The 12,022-nt window shown below is 29.1% G+C and overlaps 1 protein-coding gene across 1 annotated transcript; it reads left to right on the forward strand.

Moving 5' to 3' along the window:
* Positions 1-370: 370 nt before the first annotated feature.
* LOC149520136 (ATP-citrate synthase alpha chain protein 1) lies at positions 371-3,922 on the forward strand. Its single transcript, XM_089751988.1, has 13 exons — positions 371-456; positions 554-673; positions 984-1,160; positions 1,252-1,413; positions 1,517-1,597; positions 1,843-1,894; positions 1,982-2,096; positions 2,195-2,276; positions 2,616-2,711; positions 2,823-2,924; positions 3,172-3,288; positions 3,376-3,492; positions 3,620-3,922. Exons 2-13 carry the CDS (start codon positions 575-577, stop codon positions 3,689-3,691), a joined length of 1,272 nt encoding a protein of 423 aa, XP_089608114.1. The 5' UTR covers positions 371-456; positions 554-574; the 3' UTR covers positions 3,692-3,922.
* The last annotated feature ends 8,100 nt before the right edge of the window (positions 3,923-12,022 follow it).

Genomic DNA, 12,022 nt, shown 5'->3' on the forward strand with positions numbered 1-12,022 from the left:
ACATAAATTCTATTTTAATTAATTTTTACTTATTACTATTTTTTTTCATTAAAGTCTATCAATTTTGAGGTTTTAAATTTCAAATATTGTTTATTTAATCAATTTTAAGGAAAAATTTTAAAACGTTGAAATAAGGAACATCACTTAATATATCTCCTTGAAGGGAGAGTATTATCTATAATTTTTTTACTATAATGTTTAGTTATCCAATTAAGATAAAGATTTATGTGGAAATTTAGTTAATATTTTTTCAATATTTTTTGTATTTCTCAAATTTAAATACATTTATTTTTATGTTAAAAAACTAAAATAGAAAAATAGAAAAACCAAATTCACACCTATAAATACACCAAACAAAACCGGATACAACACATTTTGAAGTTTTAAAGCAGTAGCTCTAACTACCTCTGCCTGCCTCGCGTTTGGACAACCCGCCACTTGGCTTCTCTTTCAACGGTACTCTTTCCGTTTTTCTCCACATTTTCATTAGATTTTTGTTTAGATCTGAATTGAATAAGGCTTCAGCTTTGATTTGGTTGGAGTTTTTTTTTAGAGAAAAGAAAAAAAAAAAGAAATGGCACGCAAGAAGATCAGAGAGTACGATTCCAAAAGATTGTTGAAGGAGCATTTCAAGAGGCTTTCCGGCAAAGATTTACCAATCAAATCTGCACAAGTCAGTTCAATTTCTCCTTCTAGATCTCGTTTTTCATTCAATATTTCCCTTTTTTTTTTGTCTGATTTTATCTGTATTTGTTTGCTGAGTAAGTTCAACTGATTCCGGTCTGAATTTTCCGGATTAGAGTAAAGTTAGAAGGTTCAGTTGCTTCAATTAGTCTTTGTTTTATGAAAGAGAAAAAGGTCTTTCCAGATCAGGAAATTTTGAATGTAATTTGGAAGATGTTGATCTTCCTTGATTCATTGATTAATGATTACTGTATGTATTGAATTTCCAGTGATTTGTTTGGTTGTGTTACTGAGTTTAGGTGACGGAGTCAACTGATTTCAATGAGCTAGTAGAGAAGGAGCCATGGCTTTCGTCGCAGAAACTGGTAGTTAAACCTGATATGTTGTTTGGAAAGAGAGGGAAAAGTGGTTTGGTTGGTTTAAATCTGGACTTCGCTCAAGTTATTGCTTTTGTGAAAGAGCGTCTTGGCAAAGAGGTTCACTTTCTATTTGTTGTCTAGTGCCTTTAATTTGACATTATTATTAAGGTCGAGGGTTCAACTAAATGTTTATATCTATGACATACAGGTGGAAATGAGTGGATGTAAAGGACCTGTTACAACATTCATCATCGAACCTTTCATCCCTCACAATGACGAGTTTTACCTTAACATCGTCTCTGAGCGACTTGGCTGCAGCATTAGCTTTTCAGAGTGTGGTGGAATTGAAATTGAAGAGAACTGGGATAAGGTACTGTAAGATAAACTAAAACTCTTCATCAGTTCATCTTAATTTCTTGTATTTTTTTTACCTTGTAGTTCCTTAACTAAGATGGAGTTGTCCTTAATAAAAGGTCAAGACCATATTTGTCCCAACCGGTTCATCTTTCTCATCAGAAACTTGTGCTCCGCTTGTTGCAACCCTTCCCTTGGAGGTAATTTTTCCTAATAATTAATTATTTTATGAGCTGTTTCTGCTTCTTGATTGTAGTTTCCCTAGTATTTTTAGGTCATTAGTTTCCAGTGTCAGAGTTTCCTTTTCATAACATAAGCACATACATTCCTCTTTGATCGGACAACCTTATGAGATGGATTTGCTAAATACATCAGCAATTAATATATATGCATACAATAAGATCCACTCTGAATCTTTGACAAATTATACACCTTCTAATTATAGATCAAAGGAGAAATTGAGGAGTTCATCAAATTGATTTTTACTCTATTTCAAGGTATGTCATATATCTATCTTGAATCTAAAACTATTCATACTAACATTTGGAACTTATCATTAACTTTTTCAAGTTTAAAAATGTCAGATCTTGACTTCACTTTCCTTGAGATGAACCCTTTCACACTGGTTGATGGAAAGCCGTATCCTTTGGATATGAGAGGCGAGCTGGATGACACTGCTTCTTTCAAGAACTTCAAGAAGTATATCCCCTTTTATCAATAGTTTTCTTTATTTATCGTTTCAATGTAATATGGGGTAGGGATAAACACCATCTGATTGCAATTTCATTTTTCTGTAGGTGGGGTCGTATTGAATTTCCAATGCCATTTGGAAGAGTAATGAGTGCAACTGAAAGCTATATTCATGGGCTAGATGAGAAGGTATACTAAATTTAATAGATGGTTGGCCTTCTATTCAAAATCTATTACTTGCTAATTACCCAGTTGCAGGAGAAACTTGAGCAGTTTCTGATATGGCAGATATGACAATGTTTTTACTAGTCACCTCGTCATATATATTATCTCAAAGTAAACCTGAATGTTTGGTTCAGTCTTAATGATTGTTTTACCATCTACGGTTCAGTCTTAATGATTATTTTACTATCCAATTTACAATATAAGAACTCTTCTCTGATTAAGGTGGTGTAATCTATGTTGCAGTTCATTTAGTAGCTTCATCCACAAGTATAGTATTAACTTTAAAAGTAAAAAATCTTGCAGACAAGTGCATCTTTGAAATTTACAGTGTTGAACCCTAAGGGACGCATTTGGACAATGGTTGCTGGAGGAGGTGCAAGTGTCATTTATGCTGATACGGTTGATTCTCTTCTTTCTACATTTAGGGTTTTCGGGATAGGACTAAAACCTGGTGACTTTGAATTATTGGACATGCTTTTAATTTACTCATATAATTTGTTGCCCAACCAGGTTGGAGATCTTGGCTTTGCTTCTGAGCTTGGAAATTATGCAGAATACAGTGGAGCACCCAATGAAGAGGAAGTGTTGCAGTATGCCAGAGTAGTAATTGATGTAAGAATTCTGGTCCTTATAATTTTGCTAGAGTAGAAACTGTGGGTCTTGTACTTGACCAGCTATTGCTGTCTCTAACTTTTGTTGAAGATGCTATGAAACATTTGTTGAGTAATTCCAGATGCAAAAATGCTGTAAACTAACCTTTCAGCTCTCTTACAATTCATTTTCAGTGCTCACTAGCACACATCCTCAAACTAGTTTATTTCATTTTGGCTGTACAAATAATTTCATTATTCTTCTACAGTGTGCAACTGCCGACCCTGATGGTCGCAAAAGAGCCCTTGTAATTGGTGGAGGAATAGCCAACTTTACTGATGTGGGTGCTACATTTAACGGCATAATTCGAGCCTTGAAGGAGAAGGTGAGCTAAACTGTAGTGGTGTTTGCTTTTCTTGTCATCCTTTATTTATTTAGATATAAGAATAACTGGATATGCAAATTTATACAGGAGTCAAAGCTCAAAGCTGCACAGATGCACGTATATGTGAGGAGAGGAGGTCCAAATTACCAGAAGGGCCTTGCAAAAATGCGGGCACTTGGAGAGGAAATTGGCATCCCGATTGAGGTATACATATTGTACAGAACTACTTATAAACCTGGAGATGTAAATGATGATTACTCATAAAATTATTCTCCAGAATAAAAAAAAAAATTCTGATATTTGTATTTTTGTTTCGGTGGTTCTCTCATAGGTTTATGGTCCTGAAGCTACAATGACCGGTATATGCCAGGAGGCAATCCAGTACATCACTGCAGCTGCATAGGTTGTTGGTTCTTGAATCCAATCTCTGGTTGTTTTACCCCCTTTTTTTTTTCCAGTGGGACATGTTCGTTTGATTTCCACTGCCATTGTACTAGAAACCTCACAAAGTAATGTTAGTTCATATTACCAAACCATCTATAATTGTTTGCTGAGAATGAATATGATATCTCAGGCAAATGGCGTTTGTCAGCAATAAAGAGCTTAGAAATGTGCTGAGCATCTTTGTGCCCCACCTTTATTTTCTTAATGCCGTCAATGACCTTTGCGTATATTAGTATAAGGTGCATGTTGATGGAAAGGTCAAAGGGGAAATTGACACGTGTTTAAATAAACCTATTTTTCACAAATTTCAGTAATGGTTTCAAAGTTTGAATTGCTTTAATTAGTAGCTTGGGACATGCTTGTGTCATGATGTTCACATTTTCAACTCAAAAAACATGTTGCAAGTCCAAGGTCATCCTCGTCTGTTTTTTTTTTCATCCGTGACACTTGAACTTCGTTTTATCTGACCGTATTAGGTGTCTAAAATATGTCTAGATTCTTTCTAATACTGCCAAATGAAAAGGGCAGCCTCTTTTGTTGGAAAGTTCAAACTCCAACTACTATTCTTTGAATATTAGAAAAACTATCTGACTACATTCGGATTGTAAAATGTTATCGTAATTTTGATCAATTAGAGAGTATTTTAATAATTATATTAAAAGAGTCGTTATAATAATTTTAGTTAATTATAAAAAAATAGTATTAAAATCAATTTGAATGCGTATAATTAAATTGTTAAGTGATTAAAATAGAATTATAATTATTTATAAGGAGATTTATTTCATACATTTTATAAATATATTAAAATTTAATTCGTAATTATGAAGTAATCAAAAATATATTTTTATAATTATGATTAAAGGGTATTATAATAATTTTAATCAATTATAATATGAGGAATACTTTTGTAATTATAGTTGAAGAAACATTATATGAAGCAAATAAAAATAATTTTTTTTATAATTATGGTTAGAAGGTATTATAGTAAGTTTAGCAATTATAATATGAGGGATATTTTCATAAATTTGGTTAAAGTGTTTTATAATAATTTTAATATATTATAATGTGAAGAGCATTATAGTCATTTTATAAATGTTGGTAGCCGGGCATTTACGTAATTATAATTATAAGGGCATTGTCATAACACACATGTACTAGAACTAACCTAGTAGATAAAAAAAAAATAGAGTTATCACCAATATTTTTTATCTAAGTATAATTGCTCACTTAAATGGATCTATTCTTTCTAAGATTATCCTAAACTTGACTAAAGATTCTTAAAAAGAATATTATGGTTTTTCAAACAAAATTCGGTTCTAGTTTTCCAAACAGAATTAGGTTCGAGAGTTTAATTATACGTAAAGAATGTTATAATACCCATAAATTCATACCAATTAATCTTAAATTATCTTGTCTAAGCCTTTATTAAAATGGTCTCTTATTCCTAATTCTTTTTATTATTTATTATTTTTATTAATTTTAATATTTAAATATTGGATATATTTTTAGGTTTTCTCTAACACTTTGGTTGACCTCCTAAAACTATTTCTCACCTTAAGAGTATTCAAGTAACATACCTATTTTCTTGAAGAGACTTTGTCATAAGATTTATTAAATATTTTATGAAATTTAATTAATTTAAATATACAAAATAAAATACACAATACAACTTATTCAATACAAAATTCACTACATGTAATCACAAATCATGCATTTAAATCATCTTAATTTATTTTTAATTTTATTTTTTAAAGTTAGAAATAAATAAAAATTCTTATATTGAAACTAATTTCTAAATCCTCAAACGTTTTGTTTGAATTTAAAAAAATTATCTCACCTAGAAATTCATAAAAAACAATTACACACCTGTAACTTTCTTAGAATTCATCTTTAGATAAATTTTTATTTACCTCTAATTATTTTATTTTACAAATTAATTAAACAAATATATAAACATTACAATAAATAATTCAACAAAAAATAACGAAATAATCAAAATAGGAAAAAAATAAAAAAAATATGAAGAAAATAAAAAAAGAAAATTATGTAATCGGGTCAGGTCATACCTTAGGTAGACGTTCGGGTTGCGATAAGATCAAGCACAAGTCTTCAAAATTTTTTAAGATTGAAACATTGCCAATTAGGTGTGAATATAAAAGCCAAAAAAATTTTTGTTTCACTTTTTAGTTTGGCTTTCTCTCTTTAACCACTTTTTCTCTTACTTCTCTTTAGGATTTCTTTGAATGCCAGCTGAAAAATTCAACCCAACCTAAATCTAGACAATAAATTCCAGAAAATGCTAACAAAATCTTCAAACCAAGCCAAAAAATTATTGAAAAATTCAACCTAACTTAGAAAATTTCCAAATTTTCCTAGAAAAACCTAGAAAAAATTTCAAAATTTTCAAAAAAAAATTCCTAAACTCATAATGTGATTCCTCTTTTGTTACTTTGGATCTAAACCCCTTAAACCACAATTGATCCCAAGATCAAACCAATGAACTTCCTAAAAAGCAACACTGCTAAAAACAAAAAATTTTCTTACGATTGACCCACCGATCTTTCTTACTCTTTTTTTTTCTTTTTTAATTTTTCTAATTGATCTTCTGTTTTTATTTGATTGATTCTTGATTGTGGTCCCCCCTTAAAATTCTTTTGTCCTTGGATCTTCATTGCCAAACTTCTTCTTTTTTTGGGTTTTTTGGTTTTTTTTCTTTATAGGGATCTTGTTTTAAATTTAACATAACTCTAGATCGAAAAAAGTTTCAATTTCATTTTAGTTCAAGCTCAGACTTTGATTCCAATCAAAAGCCTTTTAATCCTAAAAAAACCAATCTCGAATAAATTCAATCTTCCCAAACTTTCTTTTTTTCTATATTTTTATTTTTTATTTTTTTATTTTTTTCAAAAATGAAAAAAAAACTAATAAACTAGATAAATAAATAAATTAAAACACTTATTTGGGTTTAAGACCCAAACTTATAACCAAGTCCAATTAGACAAGCCCAAAGTCTTAATTAATTGATAAAGAATACTTCAGGATTCGAACATTGAAAAAGTTTCAAAATCTCGGATAAAATAGAGTATCTACAATTGTTCTTCTTTGCACATTTTCTATGTAACAAGAATTGTACAAAGACATAGACACCTATTTTGTTCAAATTTAAAAAATTTGAAAAAGAAAATTACAAAAACTCCTCCTTGACAAAAGCTTTTGAAACTTTTTGAACATAAAAAAAAATAAATAAATAATCCCCACAACTAAGGTATTGAAACTTTAAATAAAACACTCTTTCCACAATTAAGGTTTGAAATTTTAAATAATCAAATCTAAAAAAGATACCTGGATGTGTCAAAGATCATGCCTTGAAGTCTTAGAGATCATGCCCTTGGAGATCTTACAAAAAAGTCAACATTTTTTTTTCATATGCCAACCTTGTTAGCTTAAATCTCACCATGTGCTAGCTAATCTTATTATGTCAAACATTTTCAACATGTTTTCAATTAAGAATTGTCAAGTCCAAAATTTTTGTGAAAACTCTTAGAATTTCCATATCAAATTAAATGCAATGAATGCCATAAAACTGTAAATTTAACCTCAAAATTCAAACTTTAGTATTCTTAAGATTATGTCCAAAGGTATTATAGATTATACCCAAAGATCTTAGAGATTATGCCCAGAGATCATGCAAATTATGCCTAAAGGTCTTATAAAGTATGCCCGAAGATCTTAAAGATTATGTCTAGAGGTCTTACAAATTATTTCTAATCTTTGAAAAAGCTTCTTCTTAACAAAAGTTTTGTAACTATAAAAATCATTTCTTTTGAAATAAAACCATCTCATTTTAGAAAAAGTTTCACTTCCTAATCAAGACTAAACATTTTTACCAATCTCATTTTGAAAATTTTCTAAACCCAAAACTCAACACTTCCATCATGAAAATTTTTCCTCAATCAAAAATTGAAATCTTATATTCAAAAAATTATCCTCAATTAAAGGTCAAATTTCATACTTTCAAATTTTCAGCCTTTCAAAATAAAATCCAAAGCAAAAACTGAATATGTAATGAATAAGATGAATGTCATGTATGTAATACAAAAATCAATGTCATGAATCTCTAATTGTGGTAAATAGGCCCTCAAGCCCTTATTCATTTTCTGTCGCAGAGCTTAAAAATGGCTAATAAGCTAGTTTTCTACAACAGTCCTCTACCCCTTTTTTTTTACTTAAAGCATTCCATTTTTCAAACCATTTCTCTTATCTATAGATCCTTTCTAGTCTTTTTCCTCAAACATTCTCTTTGTAGAAGAAATCACTCTTATCATAATAACCTAAAAATCACCTATCTCTTATCCACACCAATTCATGTCAATTTAAATTTATGACAACCAAAGAAATCATCCCATATAACTATTCCATTATCAAAAAAATGGATTTTTTTTTTAAAACATATTATTGAATCTCTTATAAATTGGTCATTACTGCATAAAATGATGAAAGTACATAGCAACTTGGTCCTTCTAAAAGGATGAAATGGTTTATCACATTAAGACCATAAGTATCAAAGGAGATTTTACCATTGAATAAGAAAAAGCAAATTAGTATTTTTTTTTTTATTTAGGTTGACAAATGAAAAGTTATCTTTTAAAGCACAATCCATTTTTGCATTCTCTTAATTTCTTAATATGACATTTTAACAAATGTCAAGACTAACTGTGATAGGTTCAAAATTTTTGAGAAAAAAAAGGCTTTATCAGACAGGGGTTAATCTTCTTGGATTTCTCAAAGTTCTCCAATGACCATTAGTTCATTCAAAATTGCTTCTTCTAATAAAATTGCTTGAGTTGTTTTCAAATTTCAAACTTGCTCTAGACTGCTTTTTTAAATTTTCACCCTAAAGCTTTATTCAATCTTTTTTTTCACTTTTTTTTATTATTCGATTATGTATTTGAAAACTCAAAATTCATCCAAAATCGTGATTTCCCAAAGAACAGTTTTTCAAGTTAGATATCCATACTTGATCAAAATGAGCTTTTCAAATGATATAATGTAGGCTAGGGTTTAGGATTCTAAAAGAAATGATAAATAGGCCCAAAAATATGTTTAAGGGTCATCAAACTAAGGATCATTTGTTTTCTCAAGGAATTTTCCTTTCCATTCTTTTTCATCTCTTTTTTTTTTTTTTCATTTTTCATTTCTTTTTCATTTTTTTCTTACATGCTTTTTCTTTTGACAAATTGAGTTCAAAATTCAAAACTTGCCTTTTGACTGTAGGCATTCTCTCTTTGTCTTTCACTTTAGATCTAATGTTTCTTCAAATAAATCTCTTCCATACTTGCACCCCAATGTAAAGGGTGATTTTTGGTTAAGGTTCCTTAAAAAAAATTTAATAAGTTCAAAAGGAGTAGCAAATGGATTTTTTTTTTTTTTGTGAACGAAATATGAAATATAACCATTTATCATATTAAATATGGATACCTCTATTGAAAATCAATTCACAAGAAAAATATTTTTTCATTATTTTTTGAATCTTTTTAATGCCTCATATGTATGATGTTATAATTTTTTTTTTTATTTTGCAACTCAAATATCATCTCAATTTGTCATATCAAATGAAAGCCTAATCGTTATTGCATAAATAAAAAGAATATAGACACCCCCATTTCGTCTGTGGCATGCATCCCAATTTCAGTTTTGATTTTATTGAAATTGTCGAGCTTTGAGCTCAATGTATGTTACTTTGATGTGGGCTTTACCCCCAACAAATATTTTATTTTTATTTGTTTGTTTATTCTTTAATGAAAACTAAATAAATAAATAAGGAAAGAAAAGAAAATCAAACAAAATTTTTCAAAAATCCTATACAAGAATCAGACAAAGAGAAATTTTTTAGATTTTTTCTTAACCTACATGAAATAGGAAATCAAATCAAAAAGGATCACAGAGCATCAAAGCTAGGTTTTCTATTAAATTGATTTTACCTAAATTAAAGGGACTTAAAAAATCTTTGAAAATCCTTGACAATCAATGGAATCCTAAAATTTCTTACTAAAAAATCCATATAAATTGTTCAAGGTAAACAAAGAACGGGGATGGAGAAAAAATTTATATGAAAACTTTGGAGAAAAAAAGGAGAGGAAAATCATTCAAAAAAAAGATGTGACTTTTAGTAGTAGGGTTTTTTTTTTTGGAATTCTTTACAGAATCTGGAATTGTGTAGATTTATTCTAGTAAGCCACTTAGCCAAGCCAACTTCAAGTATTTTATTTTATTTTATTTTATTTAACTATTTTATTTATTTATTTGATTATCTATTATTCTTTAAATATATTTTTATAAAACATATTTAAATAAAAACCTTAGCAACAGATTGGAAAGCAATCATTTTTTTTTAAAATAGGGTTTTGCCAATATATTGAAAAACCTTATAACCTTTTTTATTTCAAAAAAAATAAAAATAAAAAAACTTACCAACAGGTTGGAGGACCAATGTTTTTTCTAAAATAAGGTTTTAACAATATATTGGAGAGCTTTATAATCTTTAAAAAATCAAGTTTTTTAAATAATAAAATAACATTTCTTGTTTTATTTTGTATAAAATCCTACCAACAAATTGGAAGATAATTTTCAACAGAAAGTTTTACTAATAGATTGGAAGATATTTTTTACTATAAACCCGATTTATATGTATTTATTTTTAGAAGCAAAATTAAATAACTATGATGATGAAGCCTTTTCAAAGCATGATAAATAGTCTCATTGAATACTATTACGGTGAAAAAATATTCTTAAATTATTACCAACATATTGGAATAATTTAAGAAAAATTTTTAATATTAAATTTTTGATAAATTTTAAATATGTTTTAAGGCTTGGATAACTTGAAATCAAATTGGTACCATTTTTTAGATGGGTTGTGAGGGTGCTATAACTTTCCTCATGCATAACTATACTTTTGGACCTAAATTTTGGTTTTGTAAATTAGAATTTACTGTTTAAAGATACCTAAGTTAATCTTGAGACTTATTTTTAAATGGAATAGATTCTGTTAGGTCATCAATCACATCTTAACAAAAAGATCAGTGATGACTCCTTTAGTCTATGTCTAGCGGTAGGTCTACAAATCTATACATTATGATAGTTTGGCAACTTCACTAAGGAGATCGAAAGTTAGTCTAGTAAATGATTTCTTGTTATCTAAGCCTAACCTAATAAATTTAAGATTTTTTTCTTTTTCTTTTCTTTCTTGTTTGTATTTTATTTATTTATTCATTTGATATATCTATCATTCATTTGCACATACATAACGTGAGCTCTACACCTAAGTTATATCCCTTAGGAAAGAGCAAAGACCTATACCTTCGTAACATTTCATATTTTTACATGGGCTAACAAAAAACTCCCACTCAAATTGAACCATTTCTGTTTGTAGCCTATAATGGGTGAGGATTTGGGTACCTTACTAGTCTATAATGGACAATTATGTAAGGAACAATTTGATAACCCTTAGATTGTCAAACCTTTAAGCCTAGCATGTAAATAAACCCTAAAGGTTCAAACCTAAATTAAAGCCATGCCTTTTCTTGTGTTAGAAAATCCTAAATTGGACAAATGATGAGACATTTCTACTTGTAAATTTATATATTTTTTTATATTTGCATAATAACCCTTTATGTTATTTTTTGTATATATTATTCTTTGTATGTATATCGTGTTTACTAATCATATCTTTTTATTGTATATGCATGCATTTACATCATTAAATCTTTCTCATCGTATTCATGCTTTTCTACATTCAATCTCAAGCATAATTGGATGGTTCCATAAACATCAGTCTAAATATGCACCCTAATTATGGTAAACCTAGGTTTAAAGATGGCTCGACCAACTTACCACCAATATATCACCTGAGCTCGAGTCAGACAAATGGGACAAGAAAATGTAAGCTACATCGAGAAGTTAAAGAAGGCTCAAGAAAAAATCAAAAGAGAGTTGAACAAAATCCTTAAAATATTAGGCAAGTTGAATAAAAGAAAGACTGTAGAAGAAGATATTAGACCTAATGATCATCCATTGTAAGATATTATTTATCCTCTGTATCCTCCTAGTTATGGCCTACCTCTAGCCCAGTCCACTAAAGGTACTTCATCACAATAATTCACATTCCCTATAAGGTATACTTATACAGGAACGTCATCTACACCAATTTAGGTACAATTTCAAAGTTTTGTTAATCCTATCTTCATTGAAAAGGTAGTAGAGCCAATCTTAATCCTTAACTTATATGACC

The sequence above is a fragment of the Durio zibethinus genome, chromosome 2 (genome assembly GCF_047325235.1).
Source record: "Durio zibethinus cultivar Kanyao isolate XHJ-2024 chromosome 2, ASM4732523v1, whole genome shotgun sequence".
In the NCBI taxonomy this organism is placed as follows: domain Eukaryota; kingdom Viridiplantae; phylum Streptophyta; class Magnoliopsida; order Malvales; family Malvaceae; genus Durio; species Durio zibethinus.